General features: G+C 29.4%; 1 protein-coding gene across 1 annotated transcript in view; it reads right to left on the reverse strand.

The window, feature by feature from the left end:
* Positions 1-684: 684 nt before the first annotated feature.
* LOC148273795 (head-specific guanylate cyclase-like) overlaps positions 685-23,823 on the reverse strand; it is a 59,124-nt gene continuing 35,985 nt past the window's right edge. The window contains exons 6-8 of the mRNA XM_088238181.1: positions 21,226-21,410; positions 15,559-15,738; positions 685-831 (exon numbers count right to left, since the gene is read on the reverse strand). Of these exons, the coding sequence (XP_088094307.1) occupies positions 685-831; positions 15,559-15,738; positions 21,226-21,410 (512 nt within the window). The remainder of the gene's footprint in view (positions 832-15,558; positions 15,739-21,225; positions 21,411-23,823) is intronic.

Raw genomic sequence — 23,823 nt, forward strand, 5'->3', positions numbered from 1 at the left:
ATAGTTTATGTCGTCTAAATAGGCAAGTGAATATAATAATAAGTACTAGATTTGTAAAATCTTGTATGGCTGTGATGTCAAACTAGTCTGCATACGATACAAGATTTAATATGCCTCTTTTAATTTTTTAAATGCTTAATTTGTATTTTTTGTAATCTTCTAATTGACATTTTCCCACCAGATTTGGAAAGGCAAATTAGTTAAACTTTGCTGGATTTTCATACAAAAAAATATTTATCCTTGCTACGTGAAGAATGAATGTCCGCCAATACAGCAATGAATTTGTGTAAGAGAGAGCATGAAGATATAACTTATAACAAAAAAGACAAATACGTTTTTCTGTGGCCAGTGTTTGTGTGAAACAGATTTACTCGGTTATTAACAGTGACGGGGGACACATCTAAAATGAGCGACGTATTTATGATTTTTTAATTTGTTTTGACATTTATCTATTTTTATAAATTTCACTTAACAATATAAATAGGTGCGAAGATTTTCACAGTCCTTTTTATAAATTTGTTTCGTTTTTGGGTGAAACCGTGTTTGTTGGGTTTGCTCCGACGTTTTGTTTACCATTGCAGGAGTCATATTTAAGGTAAACTGTTTCACAGTTTACCCAAAAGATGGCTCCTGCAATGGTAGCCAAAATGTCGGAACAAATCCAACAGACAAAATAACCAAAAATTACTTACCTAACCAAAGACGTTTAGCAATATCTGGCGGGAATATGAGATGAAGAAGACTGACGTTTTTCTCCCTCTCTTTGTCTACTGCTTGGTTGGCCTCTTCTATTGAGTTCTTCAGTTTGTCCATTCTTCTTCTCAGACCATCCTAGAAATAAAAAAAAGTAACATTTTGACAATAATATATGTTAAAATGTTGGTAAATATTTGTATATATTAGTCAGGACACTAACAAGCAAACCCCACTATATACATCTTCACCAAAGTAGCTATCCAAAAATATTCTTACGTAGGGTGTAAAGTGGGATTTATTTATTTATTTATTTTGTTCATTAACGACCAAAAGGCATTTACAAAAAATAAAAATGAATTACATGCTAACATACTAAATAATAAACAGAATACACAGAAAAAATATGTGAAATTAGTTAGAAAGAATATGATAAAAAAAAATTACAAAGTAAAAATCTTTTATCATATTTAATAAAAAAGGTTTACAAAGTTAAAAAAAAAAAAAACAATAATAACAAAGGTATCCAAGAAAAAACAGTAAGCATATAAACAAAAAATGCAAAGATATAAGCTTATGAAATAAATTCTGTAAGACAAACAATAAATAAAGTGTTACGGTAAGCAAGAAAGACATTTTTAAGTTAAATTAATAAACAAGCAAGCATATATTATCACGGAAAAATAAGAAATAAAAATATGTATCTTTGCATGTTAGTGTAATTAATTCTTGACATAGGATTCATTGAATCACTTATAAACGTTGATAAATTACAATTGTAAAAAAATGTGTCAGTAAACTCAATGAGTAATTAGACTTAATGGGTAATTGATCATTAAACAGTGTTTTGAGTACGTCCAAATGCTTGCAGATTAACTGGATTTCCCCCCCAAGGAGTTATTCATAGTTCAATTTATTGCAACAGAGATAAAAAACATTTTTGAGAAGGGAATATGGAAGTCTAGGCCTTTACAGGGCTTATGACCTGTCATTGGCTGGTTTAAGTGGCCACTTTACACACTTTGTAACATTCACTATTCTGCCAATGTTTGAACATCCACATTTCCTTAATTGAGCCAGTCTGTAAGCATTTGGAAATACTCAAAACATTGCTGAATTAACTACCTAGTAAAAGAAGAAGTTAGGTGTTGCCTAGTATGTATGTGAATTGGTTCAGCTGGTTGAATTTCACCCACATGATAAAGGTTTCATCTTTTTTACTTCACAAATACTTTTTATTTTAATAATATGTATTATATTTACATTTTTAGAGAGAGTGGCTTACACAGTTGTAGTTGTTTATTGTTTATTATAAGAGTTTATATAATTTTAAATACGAGTACATGAGAAAAAAATCAAAACATAGGATATTTAAAGAAATAACAAAACAATAACACATTTTTTCTTTTTAATATATTTGTATAAAATAATTTATTTTATAAAGAGTGTCTACTGTATGAACCTTAAATATTTTAAATAAACTTTCCGTACTGAATGTTGAGGGTTTCTTTAGAATTACTTTAATAATTAATCCTTGTACTATTTTAAGAGGGATTAATATATTGGCGTATGAACCACCCCACCCTACAGTACCATATTGTAACAAAGATTGTACGATTGAGTAATAAGCTATTTTTAAATTACTATTTTTTTAAATATTCCTTAATCTAATAAATATGTGTATACATTTTCTACTTCGTTTAACTAGTTCACTAATATGGTCTTAACATTTTAAGTTTTGGTCTATGTATACACCGAGATATTTTATTTTATCTGTTGTATCAAGTACTGAACATGTAAGATCGCAGTTAGTTTTGTTGCAATTGCCTTGGTGAATAATCAATTTTTCTACTGAATCTAAATTTGTCAAGATAAAAAAAAATGGGATGATTTTTGTCTTATAAATTTATAAATGTCTGTTGGCTTTCCAATGAAATAAAATAAAATAAAAGAATGAATAGTCAACAGGTGGAAGAGTTAAGGAAATGTGGATGTTCAAACATAGGCAGAATGGTGAATGTTACACAGTGTGTAATGTGGCTACTTAAACCAGCCAATGATAGGTCATAAGCCCTGTAAATGCCTAGACTTCCATATTCCCTTCTCGAAAATGTTTTCCCTCTCTGTTGCAACAAATTTAAAAAAATATATTTTACTTAAAATATCAAATGAACGCTGTCCTGCAGCAACGAAACTGAAAACTTATGTTGAAAATCAGAATCAAATATGCATATATATACATGCTTCTAATGAATTAAAGGTGCGATTTTCTAAATATTTCGATTACTATAAATAATTGCCCGATTGATTGATGAATTTTTCGAAGCATAAGTTTTATATTTTGCGTATGCGCCTTGTACGGTGTAATGGTATGTAAGAATGAATACTAGAGTACAATATACCAAAATGTATAATATGCTCTCATTAAATATAAAAAATCAAAAAAACTTATCTGGCGCAAGAGAAAGACGTCTGCTGAGAATCTGGCTTTTTGCACGTGTTTTTTTTTTATATTAAAGTTCTTTGTGCTTTTCTTTTTTATTTGGATTTTTTTTTATTTTCGAAGTACATATTTTTTTCCATGGTAATAAGAATTTTTATGTTTTTATAGAATTAAGGAAATAAGATTTTGTATATATATATATTAGAACTTAACTATAAGCACCTGCTGACGAACTGCATTTTATGCAGTTCAGTAGGATTTAATAATTTATATGTTAATTTTTGTATGCTTTTGATAAATAAAATATGAAATTAAAAAAAACAGATTCTTATAATTATTTACAAATTTGTGTTTGTCATTTTTTTAATGGATTAAGTATGTTAATAAATAAATACTAACGTCCGGTAGCGGTGTGTGGATATTGTAGGATAGTGGAAAATTGACAAATTATTATGTTATACAGTTTGCAGAGAAATACAATATGTGTCACCCGCACTGCGGTCACTGGGCAGATGTGTCACCAGCAATTGTTATTACATTAGTTAAATTCCTAGTTTAATTTCACGAAGGGTGACTTTTGGAATATTTATTAGAATATGCAAATGTCTATGGATGCAAAAAACACTAAAAACTGAGAAAAATACTATTATATGATTTTGGATCCCTAAATATTTTGTTTTATAAGCGTTTTAAAACTACTAATGACGCTTAACCGGTTAAGTGCCACGAGCGCGTTAACTCGCTGTCTGTATCCGTGCTCGGAGGCCTGGTCATACAAAAATAGCGCCTAAAGACGCGTTCCTTTGTAAGTATTCCAAGTATTTCGAATGACTTCAGATTGTGTACACTCGAAGACATCTGTAAAAAGCTTGATGACATACTAGAATACGAGGAACTTTAACATATTACGTCAGATATGAAAAACATTTTAGAGAAGGTAATATAGAAGTCTAGGCATCTACATGACTTATGACCTGTCATTGACTGGGTATTATCCTTGGCTCTACCCGACCGAGTTTCTCCAGGGTATGCTTGGCTACAACAGTTTAGAAACTAGAAGGAATGTGTATTTGACTACACATATTTATTGATTGTTGTGCGGTATGATCGATAATTCTAAGATAATGATGAGCATTGGTTTGTATGTTCCTAAGCGCCCTTGAGGTGATTTTCACAAAAATGGCGCTATATAAATTATCCAAACATTATTATTGTTAATAATAACCTAAGACAGCGTCAGCATAGATTGTTTCATATTCCGATAATCAGGACCAACCTGCCCATGGTTATCCCTGTTGGAAGGGCTACCTCTATGCTGAACAACATCGCTCTGGATATTGATCTATTTCATGTATCTGAAGGGGTTACTACTTTGACATGAGTCTTTTTAGTGTATTTTTTTTTTATAATACGTACGTATTGAATATATGTTTGTAATGTATATGTTATATTTAAAATAAATGAATTTCATTCAATTTAATTTAAGTGGCCACTTTACACACTGTGTAACATTCACCATTCTGCCCATATTTGAACATATATATTCCTTCAACTCTTTCATCTGTTGATGTTTGTGAAGTCAAAGAGCCGAAACCGTTATTTATGCGGGTGAGATTTATCTAATTGAATTATTTCACCTACATACTAGGCAACGCATGAAATTTTTTATTTTTTTCAATTTCTATACTTCTTCATGGACCGGTGGTTTTATCAACATGATAAATAAATAAACAAAAAATAAATAATTCATGTCAACCATGTCGGGAAACAAACCCGAGACTCTTGCATGGTAAAAAAACGCGCTTAACACTACGCAAGTAAGCCGAACTTTTATTATAGAAATACCTGAACACAAGGAAGAAAACTGCATAAACTGTCCAGTAAATATTATCTGCCTTTTGTGACTAAGTAACTAAAGTGATTTTGGCTTCTTAAAGAACATAATTTTACGCTTTTAATGGTATATTCTTTTCAAAACTCACATTTTTAAGGTTATTGAGTTTTTCCACTGACATTTCTTGGTGGAACTGCATTTGAATTATAATAATAAAAATACGTATATAGTTTTATTCTTCTTTAATTTATATATTTAAAAAAAAAAATACCAGTCACCGGGTTTCGTCGCGACCGACATCGTTAGACTTGTGGGAGACTAAACATTTTTTTATGTAATATTCAAGAGCAAGCAGGGGTTGTTAATCATGATTTTATATTGTTTTTTCTTAGTGATTTATGAAAAACTCTGCAAGAACCGGAGAAATTGGGCTTCCTATCGCTAAACCCATTTCTTGGAGATAAAATTTATTATTGAATTGGAAATAGTTTTGGTCTAAACGGGTTTTTAATAAGGTAATAATATATTTTTTCATAATACGGTTAATTTTTTTTTATCCATGAAATCTGTAAGAGCTATTTTTAATTCTACTATAGGGACATTAGTGAATAACACTGGTAAAAAAATTATAAACAAAAGTTTAATAAAACTTTATTTGTATTTTTAATATTATAATAAACATTATCACTTTGGAGATCGACATCTTTCATATTAGTGAAACTATGTTTAAGAAGCAAATACTCTTGCTATTAGAGAGTATTATACCTTAATAATGTCAAACCATTGCTCAAGGGTTCTTTGTTTGATATAAAATTCCAATTTAACATCTTAAATCCTTTGTTATTTGTTATGTTACTTTGTGAATAAATAATTTGAATAATTAGTGACTTTTGCTTGAACGGTGATGACATATTCTTATACCCGTATGCAGAGACAACATTAAGGTGAGGAAAGTACATTCTAATTTCAAATGCAGAGAATAACCCGAAGGTGAAGACAATAGTATGTACTTTTCTCACCTTAATGTTTATTATGCAGAGACAAAACTTAAGGTGGGGAAAGTACATTCTAATTACAAATGCAGAGAAAAAGACAATGGAATGTACTTTCCTCACCTTAAGGTTTGTCTCTGCATACGGGTATTTAACGACAAAAAAAATAAAAAATAAATAGTTCTCGTGTTAAAAAATAATTATTTAGTTGCATGTCGATAGACGTAATTCCCCCGAGTACATTACATCAACTTGTAAATTAATTTATAAAACTGACTAAAATTTTAGTAGTAATTTTAATTTCGGTAAGTGTAGGTTTTAGAAATAGCTTTCATTATCAAACGTCGTTCTTCCGTAGAATTTCCAAGTAAACCTGAACTCGGGTGATAAATTATATACGAAATTAAGGAAATGGCCATTATTATAAATTGTGTGTCAGTCTGTATGGCAGTTGGCATGTCACGTGACAGAATACAATATCCCTTAGCAAATTAAAACAAGTTGAATTCATTAATTACGAACCCAGTAATTGGATAAACAAGGTGAATGGCTGACCCGAATAGGAATTTCTATATACGGTTTATTTTCATTAGATTTGGAATCGTTTGATTTACGGCGCATAAAAACATAGTCGAAATTTGTAAGTGTAAAATAAATTTAAAACATTAAAAAGAGGTGTTATCGAATGATTACTCAGAAGTAATTAATAAATTACTTACTACTACTACCGTTTCACCATTTCTACGTAGGGGTAGGCAGAGAGAATGGACCGCCACACACGTCTATCCTGGCATATATTTCTAGCTTCTTCCACATTCATACATGCCCTTCGATTATGTCTGCTTTTGACATGACCAGACTTAAGATTTTGGTTTATCTAATCATGCCACGTCTTTTTTGGTCACGCTCGTCTCACGTTGCCGTTCATTTTTGCCAATTATATTAATAATTGTTTTTCTATTCTTTCGTCGTCCATTTGTTCCACATGACCAAACCATCTCAGAGACTCTTTCTTAATCTTATCAATTATACGTGACTTCGATTTACACTCTCGCCTGATTTCATCCTTCTTAACCCTGTCATAGTCGGCCTCGTATTGTAATGGTCAGCGCATTCGCCTATCATGCAAGAGGTCTCGGGTTCGATTCCTGACAGGATAATTATAAAATATTTATTTAATAGAGTGCTTTTAAAATAAAAATATGTTATAATCCCTGGACTGGTACTTGAAGCGTAGGATTGATCGTCTTACCTTCATGTTACAAAAATTATCAAGGTACGCTGCGATTGGTGTACCAATGCAGTGCCCTATGCACCATTATGTGCAGATAGGGAATGATGATGATGAACCCTGTCATACATTGATTTCCCGCACAATTTGTCTAAGAGATATCGTATTTCAACCGCGTTCACTCGGGTTTCATCATTCCTCTGCTAGTTTCATGTTTAACTTCCATACTAAAACTCCGTTGTGCACTGCCAGTTTAGCTTCGATTGACATATTTTTATTAGCAATTACTGTGCTTAGTGCGCCGTTCATTTTATTGCCCGCATTCATTCTTCAACATCTGTTTCTACTGTTCCATCCCTTGAAAACATGCTTTCCAGGTACACAAATTCTTTTACTTGTCCAAGACATTCGTTGTTTACATTTATTATAAAGTCAGTAACCTCACTTCCCCTTTCAAATACCATCACCTTTGACTTACGTTCTTTCATCGTCAATCCGCTCTCCAGGCATACATTATACATTGTAGAGACTATTTTTTGCAAATCCTCGTTGCAGCTTGCTAACAGAACTACATCATCAGCATACATACTACTCTTTATAATTATAATTGATTACTTGTTTTTATTTCATTTAATTAAATACCGGTTTCGGAGCAAAACGTGCTTTTTCATTGAGCCATAATAAAGGATTGAATTTTAATCATATTTTTTGATTTTCAAAATATCTTCTATCTAATGCATATAGATATGATATTTAATGACCGACCAAATCAACATTTTTAGGTGAAACCAAATTTCAACTTGTATTCTGCAAATATAATTCTTAAAAAGCCCAGAACTTACCCATCAAAACTCGTATTCGAAGAACTTTATATACCAACAATTGAAGAAATCTTTAATAAAGCCTCTATCTTACAAACTTTTAAAGAAAAAAAAATTGAAGTGCAAAATTCAAGTAACTCTAGATTTTCTAATAATTTAATTTTGCACAGATGTAAAACAACAGCAGCGTTAAACCATTATACGTACATAGGTAAAAAAAACTTTAAGAAACTTCCGGAAAACTTAAAATCTATAAAAAATTATCAAACTGTCAAAACTAAAATTAAAAAACATTTAAGACTCACCCCTTCCCAGACTCCATACCAAAGAATGTTTATTTTTAATTTACCTTGTTTATTTTTAATTTTAATTTTAATTGACTTTGTTTATAAAAAAAAAAAAAGTGAAACGAACTCCCTCTCTAAACACAAGTATCAACTTTATTAGAGAGGGAGAAACGTTATAAATAAGATTTTCTGTATATTTACCTATTTTGTATTTCAAAAATGTATTTTGTAAAAAAAAAATTATCCAATAAAAAAAAAAAAAAAAACTAGTTTCGGTCGAAATCAAAATTTGTTTAAATAATTTAAAAGTCAATTCAAAAAGCTTAAAACTCCGCGTTTTTATTGTTAAACCTTAAAAATTCAGTAAAATAATAGTTGGAACTAAAGATAAAATAATACGAGTATATTGACGAAATAAAATTAAAAACGTAAAATCGACCGTTTGAGTGTTACGACTAGGGAATGCAATCCTGGTATCCCGAGATCCCGCAACATTTTGCGGGGATAATCTCGGTCGAAAATTAAGCGGGATCCCGCTGGACTGGCAGGATTACAGAGAAGCGTGAATCATGCGCGTTGCTCTGCACGCGGTGGCCCGTACCCGTGCCGCCCGTGGACTGGCTAAAGCTAGGGTTTCCTAGGACAGCGGTGCCGGTATCTTAACGGTCGTTAATGTTATCAACACCATTTTCCTAGGAAAATCACTCTCTAGTCACCGTTGTGACGGCTGTCCACAGCATCACCCTTCACTACGGCCGTTAAGATACGGGCACCGCTGTCCTGGGAAACCCTAGCTTAACAACTTGTAGTTATGACGCAACGCAGTGATTTATTCATTGAACATTGATTGTTTTAGATAAATCAAAGTAAACTGAACTTTCTAGGTTTTTTTATATTATTTATTGACTAGTGACAATAATGTCGGTAGCTCTATTTCTAAAATGTCAGTTTCGAGCTGTCAACTTATGGCCATCGATATAAACGTATATTTATGTTTCTGATGTTTATATTGTTATGTCAATTTATTCCTTGTGTGTTTTTTTATTCATGTCAATTTATGTCTTAATCTTTATGTCTAAAAGTATTGATAAACCACTTAAGATGTACCAAAGAGTTTGTTTGATTTGGGTTAAAATTAAAACCACGAAAACGAGGTCTATTAAGTCTTTATTACGATTGATTTCCGAGGTCTAAGTTTACACGTGGTTCACACTGCTGGATCCCGCTAATACCTGGATCCAGCGTTACTAAGATGGCTCGGTCTCGCAAATTCCTGGATTGAAATTATCTTGCGGGATTGCATTCCCTAGTTACGACATTATACGTAGGAGAGGTCAATTTACTTTAAATCGTTTATTATTAATATTTATTATTATTTTACTTCCAATTTTTTTGTTACATATAGGTATTTTTTTCAATTACATATATCAATATATTTACTAACACGAAAAAACCCTACATATGCATGGCTTGTTTGTGGGTATCTTATTCCAGAATACATTACAAAATCTATGGTGGTGGTGAGACTAATTAAAATATGACTTACAACGTAATTTTGAAATTAATATATTATTTAATTATTATAATTAATATATATATAATTTTTTCTTAAACTTTGCATTTCTTTTATTGCCTCTTATAACTCATCGTTCAAACTATATAAAACTGTCTGCATCTACAATAATGTTTAAGACTTAACCTCTTCATTGGTCTTCTTCATCTTATCTTTTTTTGTCGAGCATACGGAATTGTTTGTTTTATTCTGTATGGTCAATTTTTTTTTAAAATAAGCGAATAAAAAAATCTGGACGACAAAACATAATATTCACGGGAAATTTCAGTAAATATGTCACTGGGGATTAGTTTTGCCTGAGTTCGGCAATGTAAAGTAGTTTCTACCACAGGAGACAAAAGGGTAGAATTGCTGCTCGAGTTTCGACCCAGATCACGCTAAAACCACCCTTATAAATTCAGATGCTCCTCATTTGGTTAAAAACTATAAAGTTCACACATTTGGCAGTGAGCCCACATATATAAGTTTATGTTTAAAATTGCTTAACACGGTAGGAGTTCAGATTAAAGTAGTTTTAATTTTTATACTCAGTCCCATGTTACATTGCAAATGTGATAAAACTTTTTAACTTTAGCATCTATGCATTGTACAGTATACAGTAAGAACTAATGTGAAAACTATTTTTTAAAGAGAAAAAAAATCGAAGAATCAAAAAATCATCAAGGAGTTTTATCATATAAATAAAAAACGAGTGATACTTTAATCCACAAATTTGTAGTTTTTTATTTTTATTTTATTTTATTTTTTGCTTTTATTTAGGAAACATACAGTACAGTTACAAAGTTTAATATTTTACACAATTAGACTTAATTCTAATGGACCAGTAAAGTTTCCATATTATAAAGCAATAATATGTAAGGTTAATTATGAAAGTATTAAAAAGAGAAGGAAAAAGAAAAACATAAATGAAAGTTGTTTAAAAATTAAAATGTAAGTGAAAAAAAAAAATTTTAAAGTCTATAGTTTGTAGTGAGTATTTACAAATGAAAAAGTATAAAAAATGAAGAAAATTTGTAAGAGTAATTAAAATTAAGAATTGAAATAAAGAATGAAAAACATGCTCAGATGTAAAAATAAAATAAAATAGTAATAACATTTAAAAAAAAAAGGAAACACATAAATATTCACATATTTATTTTAAAGGATTCAAAGAAACGATGAGAATAATCTTTAAGTGAAATATAAGACAATAAATTTAAGTCAATTTAAAAAACATCTTCAAAATTAATGACACATTATAGTAAGAGTAGCAACATATTGATTTTATTTACATTTATAATATATGTAATTAAAAGTAGTATAAAAGTATAAAAACATGCCAATGCAGCAGAGAAAAAATAAAAAGAAAAAATAAAGAAGGAATAACAAGTATGGCAAGTAATCTTTAAAATTTGAAAAAGCAATATAAGGAGAAGATTTTAAACCATGAGAAGTCGATAAAATTTCATTAAAGCGATTTTAGTAGTAGTACGAATTTCAAAAGAAAAATTTGATTTATAATAATAATATTAATGTATGTAATTTGAGTGATATAAGGAATATCGAAGATGTCACGAAAGCGATGAAACCAGTCACTGAATATTCCAAATTTATGGATTGAAGTATTATTCGTCTTTTATTTATAAAAAAAAATAAAAAAAATATACGTTTCTCCGAAAGTTTTTTGTATTTGCTTTGTAATTAAATCTAATATTCCGCATATTTTTTACTAGACTTACATTTATCTTCTTACAAATATTACACCCGAGTAATCACATAACTCTTTTGAAGGAAATAATATTTTACGTGCACAGTAATACCAATTTCAATTTAAAAATGGATTCTCAGGGTTGCTTTACTTGAACAAATAATATGTAATATGTTTTCCGGAACTGACATCCAAAGCGGAAAAAAAATCTTTTTGGACTCAAAACTAAAATTGGGATGGTATTTAACCGAATTCGCAATGCTGTACCTTTTCAAGGTGTAAAAAACATTTATTTATACATGTACAAGAGATATGAGGATCGTTTTAGAAATGGTAATAGTGATCTCCAGCCATTTATACGGCTCGTCACCTGTCATGACTGACATTAAAAGCCACTTCACTTATTTTGTAAAAAATATCATTCTTGAAATTTATTGAAATAGAGGGTAAAAAAAAATTGTGAAGAGAATATGGATGTCTAGCCATTTACAGGGTTTATGACACCTGTCGTTGGCTGGTTTTAGGTCTTTTCCATCACAAATGTCAACAAATAAAAGAATTAAAGAAATTCACAATTCAATCAATTGGCGACTGTCACACTGTCTTTAAACTGTCTACAACGAGCAAATTTTCCGTGTATGTGGGCACCGCCAAGGAGATTTATGTCCTCAGATGCAGTGTGCGGTATGTGGTGGGCAAGCTGTCTATAAAGTGTTCTTTTACAGTTTTTAAGTCTTTAGAATCCCCAAACGTCAATATTTTACTCCCAAAAATGTTTAGTATATCTGCTATTATAAAACCTATTAACTGTTTTTCTTAACTTATTTCAAGAGAAAGACGTCTGCTGAGAATCTGGTTTTAAGAACGTGGTTTTATAAGTTTAACTTTTTTTTGTGTTTTTCTTTTTTATTTGGTCAATTGTTATTTTTTTATTTTCGATGTACATATATTTTTTTTTCCATAGTAATAAGAGTTTTTATATGTTTATAGAATTTAAGAGATAAGATAATGTATACATAACATTCTTAAGTATAAGCATCTGAAGAACGACTTTAAAAAAAAATATATTCTGGTATAAAAATTTATGCACTTTGGTGCACTTATTGCTCAAAAGAAATATCTTCCAGCCACCCCAAAAACAGACTGGTCAAAAGATAAAATTGCCAAACTTTATGATTAAAGAAATTAAAAAGAAAATAGTGATTATATTTATGTGAAAACCGACATTTTCTTCTTAATAACAACTGTATTTGATGGACAAATAAAGTTTGCACTTAGTGCAATCTCAAATAATAAAAAAAAATATTCAGTGATGAGGAATATGGGATCAGTTAATGAATTTGGAAGGACGCGGAAAACGAAGGAATAAAAAAATAAAAATTGAACATCAAAAAAACATTTGCTAGAAAACACGTCAACGCAAAAAAATATAAACATCGATTGACGAAGTGGAATAAACCTTTTATTGAGTAACCTTTTATTGAATAAATTGGCTAAATACAACGCTGGAACTTTAAATTATTAAACTTTTACTCGGATGTTTCGCTAGAAAAACATTAGAATTATACTCAGTTAATACTAGGGCTAATAATATAATGAAAAACTGCAAAGGGTTTTGTTGCACAGCTCAATGTATTTCGGTGTCTTATGGTATTATCTAGCATTGCACTATAGTGCGCCATAGCGTAATAGGAGATGCACGTCCGTGTTCTCTGCTCGGTTGTTCTACAGTAGATGGCCAGCACATTTGGCTTAAATTTATATAAATGTAAAATGCAAAGCGATACGAATATGTGGATGACATTCCCGGGGAAAGAAATATTTAAAAATGCATAGATTATATAGATCAACAACACGCTGCCACTCTTATTAAAATAAATACAATTATTGATGCAGACATCACGAACAATTTGTACGCAATACATAACTTAGCCGATGGCAGTAAAATGGAAGAACGAGATGAAGCATAATTTGTCATTTTTCAAAATGAAGTTTAAATTGCCAAAAGACAAATAAAGTTGGCAGATGAGTGTACGTGTAGTCTTCGAAAGTGAACTAGTGGCTATAAAAAAGGCATGAACTGGACAGTAAAGAATACATAACATTCTTAAATCTTGCAACAAAGTGACAACATGTCAAGCTTACAAGGATTGAATGGTCCAAAGTTTACAGGTCCAATTATTTATTGAATAAAAAAGCTTGCTAAAAAATACCGAAAAAGTAGAAAAAAGCAAATGGCAATGACATTAATGATAGCACACGATGGTAACATGAAAAATGAGCGAGCGGATGAATTATCGAAAAAAGCTTCCAAAATGAGAACTCTGCCTACCTACAACCATATTCCCATGTCATTCATTAAAAAAACAGTGATACAGGCAAAATGACAACATTGTTTTTCAGACATTTAAGAGATCCGAGATATTGAATACTTTTGGGTCGACTTACGAGCTATCGCTAATGCTTTCAGGTCGTGGTTTTTTCGGAAAATATTTTCATATATTAAAGAAAAAGAGATGATGATTGATGCCGTTGCGATAGATACATCTCTCAGGACGGCCTCCATATATTTCGCGATCGTCTAATGTTTGATGCCGAGAGGTTAAACAACAAACAAATGTGTGCACAATGCAGCTCAATTTGTGAAGACCCACAGAAAGTTATAAAAAAATTAAGCCACTGCGAAAAGACACACGGACTTTATGGAGACTTTACTTATAAAAATGATAAAAATTAATGAACTGACCCAGAACCGTGAAAAATAATTGTTGTACAATATACTCTTATACATGCTTGGAAAAAAAACTTTGTTTGCATAAGCAAAGCAATAAACAACCGGAAGAAGAGTTGAAAAAATAAATAAATAGGAATATAAAGTATATCTTTAAGGATTTAATTCATAAACTAGAACAATATTTGTTGGATACCACCGGCAAATGATTTCTAGTGCGATTGTAAAGATGGCTAATTTTCCTAAAATATAAGTGTCATTCACCATTATAATTTTGCCTATTTTTAAAAAAAATAAAGTTCATGAATAACTTTTTCTATCGATAAATGTACCTTATATTCATATCGTATTCAGTTCTCGCTTTTCAAAGAAACATCGAAGTAGGTTTTGCAATGGATAAAACGCTTTTGTTTCAAACGAAATGCAGATAAAACATCTCCACTGAAAATCGTTTGGAAGGTTCCATGTTGCAAAAAAGTCAATTGAATGCATTTATTTTTGCATCACTAATTTACATTTTATTTGCGTATTAAATTTTTAAAGTTATTGTGCCATTAGTTTGCCCATCATTAAGGGTTTTTTTTTTATTAAAAAAAAAATGTATGGCCTGCTAAGCTTCTATTTAAGAGGTTTGTCAGCGGGTGAGAAAGAGGGGATGTGGAAGGAAGTAACGAAAAATACACGACACCCAAACCAGTTTAGAAAAAAATATTTCTTAGATTTTTTCTTACAACTGACGGAAATCGAACCTACGACGCCAGTTTCACAGTTTGCCGTCTTACCAACTGCGCCAAGGCGTCTAATGATGTAATAAGTGTAGTTATTTGTGTAACCTTAAGCACCTTATTTGGATTTGTACCGTGTCGCATAAGCATAGATATTTTTATAATCAATTAAAATAATTAAAATTATGTTGTCAATAATTTATTTCAGAAAATAAACCTTGAAATATGCAAAACAAACGACTAACGGATAAACTGAATCTCGCACAGATTATACAAAAGAGACTAGCTTTGTCTTTGTTAAACTCTTACAGTATGCACATCTATCTGGTTAACCTACTAATGATTCTAATTTGTATAAGCAAGTTTATAATCATGGTCCGCTTTGATCGTGATCAGTCAAGTTTCTTAAGGACTTCAAATATACTTAGATAAACAGTTTGATTGAACCACTGGAACAATGACAAAATTTTTTGCATTCTCTGGTGCATTTATTTTATATAAAATATCAAGTTTTTAAATAAATTAAAGAGTTTATTGTTACCTGTGCTCTAGCTTGTTCTCCTACAAGAATAACATCCCTTGTAGCGTCGTGGAGTGGAATATCAGATATAAACAACCCTCTTCCCGTCAATCCTTCAAGCCCGTCAAGGAAAGGGGATCCAATGAACAGAAGCGAATCTGATTCTGGGCAGTACACCATCTGCCCCTTTAGTTCCAATCCCTGAAAAAATAATAACCGTTTGTTAAAACATGAAGAGATAATTATAAAAAATACTTTGTTGTTTTATTCCACTTTTATTTATAATTATTTTATAATATCAGTGACCGTGACAGTGAAAGTGGAATAAAACTATAAAGTATTTTTTTATAATTAAAGTGCAGTTCCACTAAGAAATGACAGTAGAAAAACTCAATATATGAAGAGATAATTTATTTAAAAACAAATAATTCATGTTTTTATGTAACTGCTATGCCAAAGATATATATTGGGATTAGCATGTGATTGTAAAAAGTATCCAAACGAAGAGTTGGGTGCGTCTCAAAACTGGTTTGTGAAAAAAAGTAAATACATGGTTATTTATAAATATTAACCAATATTCATGAAATTAATAAATAAATTCAAGTTTAATTTATTTTATAACGCTTATTTGTTTAAATTTTAAGATCATAAAATACAATGAATAATACAAATAAACTGCATTCCCAGGAGTTACTACGACCAAATCAGGGGCTAAAAGTATACTCACATTATTTTTACTTATATATTTAGAACAACAAAGAAACAAAGCAAGTTTAACCAATACTATTTTTATTATGTTTAAATGTTTGTAGACAGGCTGGATTTCCTTTCTATGGAATTATTTTAAACTAAATGTGTTGCAGCAGACAGCAGAGTTGCCTAGTAGGTTAAATAGTTCAGCCGGATAAATCTCACATACATGATAAAAATTTCAGTTTTTTTACTCCTCAAAAGTCAACGAATGAAAAAAATTAAGGAAATGTGGATGTTAAAACACGGACAGAGTTGTAAATGTTGCACAGTGTGTAAACCAGCTAATTACAGGTCACACGCCCTGTAAATACCTAGACTTATTATGCCTAGACGTATTTCCTACTCAATAATGTTTTGCTTGTCCGTTGCAACAAATTTAGTTAACTATTTTATCGCTAAAAATAAAATTTCGTCGCCGTTCAGGCAAAAGTTACTAACCCTAAAAAAACACAGTTTTGAGTTAAATATGCCATCAATTTTTATGTATGACTTATGTAAAGTATGAAATTGTATAGTAAAAAATAAAACAAAAACATTTAAAAAAAATTTGAACCACAAAAATCTAAAATAAACTATTGTAAAATTTTGGTCCTGTCACTTACTCTTTTGAGCTGCATTGACCAGATTAAAAACAAGCATAAGTCACTAAACCAAATTTAAGCCAGCTTTTTACCTACGTATTAAAAACCTTTCAGATTTATAAAAATGTATTTTAAAGAAACAGTTACTAATAGAATTAATAAAATATACCTAAATGAAATATGTTGTTTAAATAAAGCTTCCAAAGCACAAAAATCAGATTCTTCCTCGTTCTCCAAACTTTCTAATTGTAAATATACCAAAATTGTGTGTTTTTTGTTGGTGACTTTTGCTTGAAAGGCGACGATTTATATATTGTCCTTTGTATTGTACTTGAATTTTTATTTTATGGTTACAAAAGAACAAACAAAGCTGTTGTGTTAAATTTGTGCGTAATTTTATCTTTTCTCATTTCTCTCATTTTTCTCATTTAATAAGATATATACAAGAATCAAAATGGTACCTGTGTCGATATTCGCTAATAAGCGGAATGGGGAATGTTGTACAACGTAAAGTGGCCACTCAACCCAGCCAATGACAGGTCATAAGCCCTGTAAACGCTCGAATATCGATAATCCTGAATTTGAAAAAATTCTACCTCATCTCTGTAGGAATATTGATAAAAAAAAATTATCTTTTCTCTTTACCTCGTAGAATTATTGCGTGAAGGTATAAAAAAAGTGGAATGGAACGAAATTGGAAATGAGTTTTGTTCGTGAGAATTTGTCGTTCAACCCCTTGAAACACTTTTTAAATTGACCAATAAACAACGAAAAACTTCCGAGCTAAGCAGAAACTTTGGTTCTAGAAGTGTCTGGAATTGAAAATAAAGTTCTTAACCGCGAAAAAAAGAAAATTATTTGGCGTTTAAAAAAAGAAGTTCGACCAATGAAATATTTCAGTGTTAGGAGAAAGTGTATATGAAAAAAGCTTTCCTTAGACGTGGTAAAAATGAGAGTTTCTAATTGTATGGCGAAGTTTCTCTAAAATGTATGAAAAAAATAATAAAAATAATCTGCTTTTAACTACGTCACAAGTAAACTCGGATAAACCAATGATAACGTTGTGATAGATATCCGGTTTCCGGGAAACTAACTCACCAATCAGCAGAACTCTCCGACAAGAACTTGTAACGTGACATGCTGAGTAACATAAATATGTTTTTTTTGGCGTTGTTTGAAAGTCTTTTAACAAATAAATAAAAAAAACACTGATCTCTAAAAATTCGTATTTATCAAAAGAACACAAAATTGATTGCCATTTTTAAGATTTTCGCAATTATGGAAATTGACTTGTTAGTTAATTGTTGTCTTGTTTACATACTTTTTTAGTTTTTATTCAGGTGAAAGAGGAATACAGATCTTTGTTTGTGTGAAATCGAACCAAAACCCGTGCTTCTGAATCGATTGCTGCTCTCAGGAAAAATATCCTGAATTTGAAATTCAACAGGGATAAATTCATCTCGCTATGTAGTGGTTGATGGTGTTTGTCTACCATTATCGTGGTCCAAGGTTTGATTCTTGGCAGAACAGACATATTGATTTAAGAAGCTCTTTGAACTGTTTTCTTTGTTCCCGGCCTAGCTTCTGAAGCGTAAAATTGGTCACCTTATCTTCAAGCAACGCATGATCAAAATCGTCTCTATTTGGTTCATTAATGCTGCCCTCTGCACCACTAGGTGAAGAAAGAGGAACAATGATGATATTGATTATTGTTTTTCTGATAAATTTCTCCGTTTTTTGTCTGTATAAATTATTAGATACTTGACAAATTCGTAAAAATATACATACGTACATAACGCACTCACACTGTATTTATATCACAACTTACACAATATAGAAATTTTAAAAATAACATATTTTATTAAATACCTATATATACAGAAAATACAACGAAAAAGTTCCACATAAGCATTCGCTTGTGAAACATATACTATATGTAAAAATAATCCATTTAATATAACATATCGTTTATTTATTTGGTTTATGAACGCACAGGGTAAAATAAAAAAAAATAGAAATTAGTTAGAAAAATAAGAAAAAAATAATTGAAAACACATAATAAAGTTATACAAAGGAAAAAAAATATAATTAGGTATACCAGAAAAAACATAAAGTATATATAAAAACAAAAAAACAAAAAGTTTACAAACTGTTACGGTACGTAAAAAGGAAAGATGTGAGTGAAATAAATAATCAGATAAGCATGTTATCGCAAAAAAATAAGAAAAAATAAATAAATGCGTATTTGCCAATACTTTAATGCAAATTAATTTTATTGTAAATAAATAGGGGAATAAAAATAAACAAGTAAGTAACAGAAAACTGGAACTCAAAATGATAAAACATGTGATTTAATAAATAAGCTGAAAGTTCAAAAAATATTTTAAGAAGTAAATAAAATAAACGAGATGTTAAAACAGTTACAGAAAATAAAAAGCAGAAAAACGCAAATTAAAAAGTAAACACGGTGAGTTTTCTGATAATATATAATATATAACAATTATAAGTGCAGTATAAAATATTGAGAATAAAGAAAAATAGACACATGAGAAGCATGGAATAGTCAATAATATTTTGACGAGCTGCTCCGAATAAACTTCATACTATGGACCTGTAAGATAGTAAAGTATTGAACAAAATGTCTGCAGCCGTTTTTTATTTTCCTTTTTATAAGTTGTGAAGGGTTAATCTTCTCATGCCTCTCACACATATAACACAATTTATTGTTTTTTTTTTTAAATAATTTTATTGAAATATATATAAAGGAATAAAACAATTCAGGTTGAACTTGCCAAAAAAGAGTTAGGTTTTTGTGTTTGATAATCTATTTTGGATTCCGCCTTTTTGGGGTTTCCCTGCGATTGCCTTACTTTCAGTACTTTCATCTCTAACGTTTTGAGCAGTTATTTGGTTTTTCTATTTAGTTTTTTACTTGGTTTTTCGTATTTTTTATTTTTTTTCTATCTATCCTCACCTCTATTGTATACACTATGATCGGTCTGACACGTTTTGTATATCCGAGTTATGTTTCCAATAATCATGTGTTCATTGTACTATACGACATTACTATTAGGCATTCAGATATGTCATCATCACTATGGCTGCATCATCTGCGTGGCATGTGATGTTAATGATCTTCTTAAGTAGATTCACTACTTTTTTCATTCTTTAAACCGTTTTATTTTATTTATTTTATTTATTTATTTTATTTATTTTATTTATTTTATTTATTTTATTTATTTTATTTATTTTATTTATTTTTTTATTTTATTTATTTTATTTATTTTTTTATTTTATTTATTTTATTTATTTATTTTATTTATTTTATTTATTTTATTTATTTTATTTATTTTATTTATTTTATTTATTTTATTTATTTTATTTATTTGATTTATTTTATTTATTTTATTTTATTTATTTTATTTATTTTATTTATTTTATTTATTTTATTTATTTTATTTATTTTATTTATTTTATTTATTTTATTTATTTTATTTATTTTATTTATTTAATTTATTTAATTTATTTAATTTATTTAATTTATTTTATTTATTTTATTTATTTTATTTATTTTATTTATTTTATTTATTTTATTTATTTTATTTATTTTATTTATTTTATTTATTTTATTTATTTAAAAATCATTTAGCACAAAGTATTTTACAAGTATAATACGTTGAATTACATTACCAGGAGTAACGACAACTCAATTCGGGACATAAATAATATTAACATTAAAAAATAACACATATTGGAACAGCAAAGAAACAAAGAAAGTTTAGCACCTTTATAACAAAATATAGCACAACAATTTATAACGTCAAAAACCCTTTTCTTACACAAGCAGAATAAATATAATAAATAGATTAAATAGAATAAATAGAATAAATAGAATAAATAGAATAAATAGAATAAATAGAATAAATAGAATAAATATAATAAATATAATAAATAGAATAAATATAATAAATATAATAAATAGAATAAATAGAATAAATAGAATAAATAGAATAAATAGAATAAATAGAATAAATAGAATAAATATAATAAATATAATAAACAGAATAAACAGAATAAATAGAATAAATAGAATAAATAGAATAAATAGAATAAATAGAATAAATAGAATAAATAGAATAAATAGAATAAATAGAATAAATAGAATAAATAGAATAAATAGAATAAATAGAATAAATAGAATAAATAGAATAAATAGAATAAATAGAATAAATAGAATAAATAGAATAAATAGAATAAATATAATCAATAGAATAAGTAGAATAAATGGAATTAATAGAATAAATACAATAAATAAATAAATAAATAAAATAAATAAGTGAGTAGGTTTACTCACATTAGCAGCGCATTGCCCTCTCTCACTGGGGATCTTCACCACAAAGACAAAAGGTGTATTGGCTCTCTGTAGGATGTCTTTGAAGGTCAAGGTTATGCCACGAGGTCTTTGGAGATTGAAATATGTAGGGAGGGTTGTTCCGCAAAGAGGTAATGCAGCACCGAAGAGACGCATGAAGCCAGACCCTGAAATGAAAAAAAATATATATTATTATTCATATTTAATGCATTAACTTTATAGGCATCTTCAAAACTGGTGAATTCTTTACAACATTTACATTTATATATAGGTATGTAAACTTCCCTGTCAAAAATAAAGTATTGTGCTAACTTTATCTGTTAAAATGTGTATTTCCCACTCTATTGTATTTCGCCATGTGTTCTTTCTTAATTTCGGTCAGAAAACTCCCAAAAATGAAATGTTTAGCAAACTTGTTGTAAATATTTATGTTTCTGGTGAGAAAAGACACATGGCGAAATACAATAGAGTGGGAAATACTTATAGATCTATCTCCAAAATATGTTAAGACTAGTATAAAAACTGTAAATGTTGTAAACCAATTCACCAGTCTTGAAGATGCCTACTTAGGCAAAAGCGCTCGTTGGTAAAATAATAAAAAGTAAAACTAAACCAAGAAGTTTCATTGATAAGTTTATTTATAATTTTATCATAATCATTAACTATGGAGTTTTATCAAGAAATATCAACAAACAACATCAACAGTAACTTTTTGGTCAAACATTTTAATTACTGTTAGTAAATATTTATATTTAACCACTTACCAAATTTTGATGTCTACCGGTATCGAGACGTAACCGTCTTTTAGTCGGGACACCAATTAAACCAACGTTCAAAACCCACTTTGCATATTTACTATAATTGTTGCACAAAAATATAAAACTAATACGACATGCATTTGTGCGACCGTTGGGTGATGCATGTTGGTTTTATTGAAGTCCTGACGAAGAGACGGTTACATTTCAAAACCGGTTGACATAAAAAGTTGGTAAGTGGTTAAATACAAATATTAACTAACTTTTATTGAAAATATTATTCACCACCTCAAAATATTACAATGCAAAATTAATCCAATTGGTGTCAAATAAAAAGCAATGATTTATAAATATCGAAAGGGAAAAGTTTTGATTTTATCCGGCGTCAATGAACCTATTTATTTATTTAATTTCTTCTTTGCATTTTACAATAAATAAACATAACATTAATAAAAATATAAGTTACAAATACAAAAAAATTACATAAACTCAAAAAAAAAATACCATAAAGGCATGGCCTGTGTGTATGCATTGTATTTTAAATTGAAATTAAGGATAATGGAAGAATACTTTAATAATTTAATAATTAAAAAAGACATGCTTATATTGTAGCACTGTTTTTTTCAGAACAAAAATGAGAAAATTATATTAAAAGTGTATTATTTATCAAAAAAAGAAGTTATTTAAATCCGCTGTTTTTATCCTAATTTCAACAAAAAATTAAATTGAAACAAATGAAATTTTATACTACGTGGTGGATAAACCGGATCGCGGATGTGGGGCGCTCAAAATAAAAAATGTATTAAATAATAAATTACGTTCCTTTGCATGGATTTTTTCGTTATATATTTTTTTATAACTGTTTTTTTTTTCATATTTTATTGTTCAATTAACTGCAAGGTTTTTACAAAAAAAAAACAATATTAACATTTTCCAAAAAATAATTTTAAAATAAATCAAAATAAACTGAGATTCAAATAAAAACTTAATTTTTCAGAAAGAACATTCGCAAAATATACGATGTAGAATACACAAAAGAACATGTATTTGAAAAAAAACTAAGTTCTGAGCATAGCATGTAAAAAAAATATTTTTAGGGATATCCAAAAATTTTACACAAACTATGAACCTGGGTGTGAGGCATCCGAACGTACTTTGAACCCACCTATCTCAACCCATGCGCAAGGTACTACTAAAACAAAACAACTTTAATTTATCGTAATCGATACATCAGTCTTTTTAGTCCAGCTACTGAATGGGAGGGGATGCGACGTCGTCAATTCTATAAATAGTGAGCTTTTGAAAATGTGCCAGGTGTCTCACATCCAGATTCATTGACGCCGAGTTAAAGAGCATTTTGCTTCTAAGATGGGTTACGCTTATAATAATAAAAATTTGTATTCTAAATTTCATTTGATGTTACATATACACACATACATATATATACATACATACATACACATACATTGACACACCTACATGCATACATACATACATGATAGACAACAATATCCATATCAAAAGCCACCAATGCTATATGGTGTCAACGCTATTTAGATTTAAGACCGATGTTCCCTAAAGTACCAAAATCACGGTTGACCGGTCAAAGTGAATTCCACCACAAAGCTTTTAATGCACGAGTAATTCGGTTTCAAAGCACAAAACGTTATAATTTGTTCTACAATGATATGTCATATATAATAATAAACTCAATCAATCAAAACTTACTAAAAGTTTTGCGATGAAAACTGACACTCTTTTCCGAAACCGTTCATAGAGATCACCTGATACGTTAAGGCTGTAGTTTGATACAAATGTTAAGTCT

Source organism: Micrasema longulum, unplaced genomic scaffold (genome assembly GCF_059751315.1).
Source record: "Micrasema longulum isolate JH-2025_06_02 unplaced genomic scaffold, ASM5975131v1 h1tg001833l, whole genome shotgun sequence".
Classification (NCBI taxonomy): domain Eukaryota; kingdom Metazoa; phylum Arthropoda; class Insecta; order Trichoptera; family Brachycentridae; genus Micrasema; species Micrasema longulum.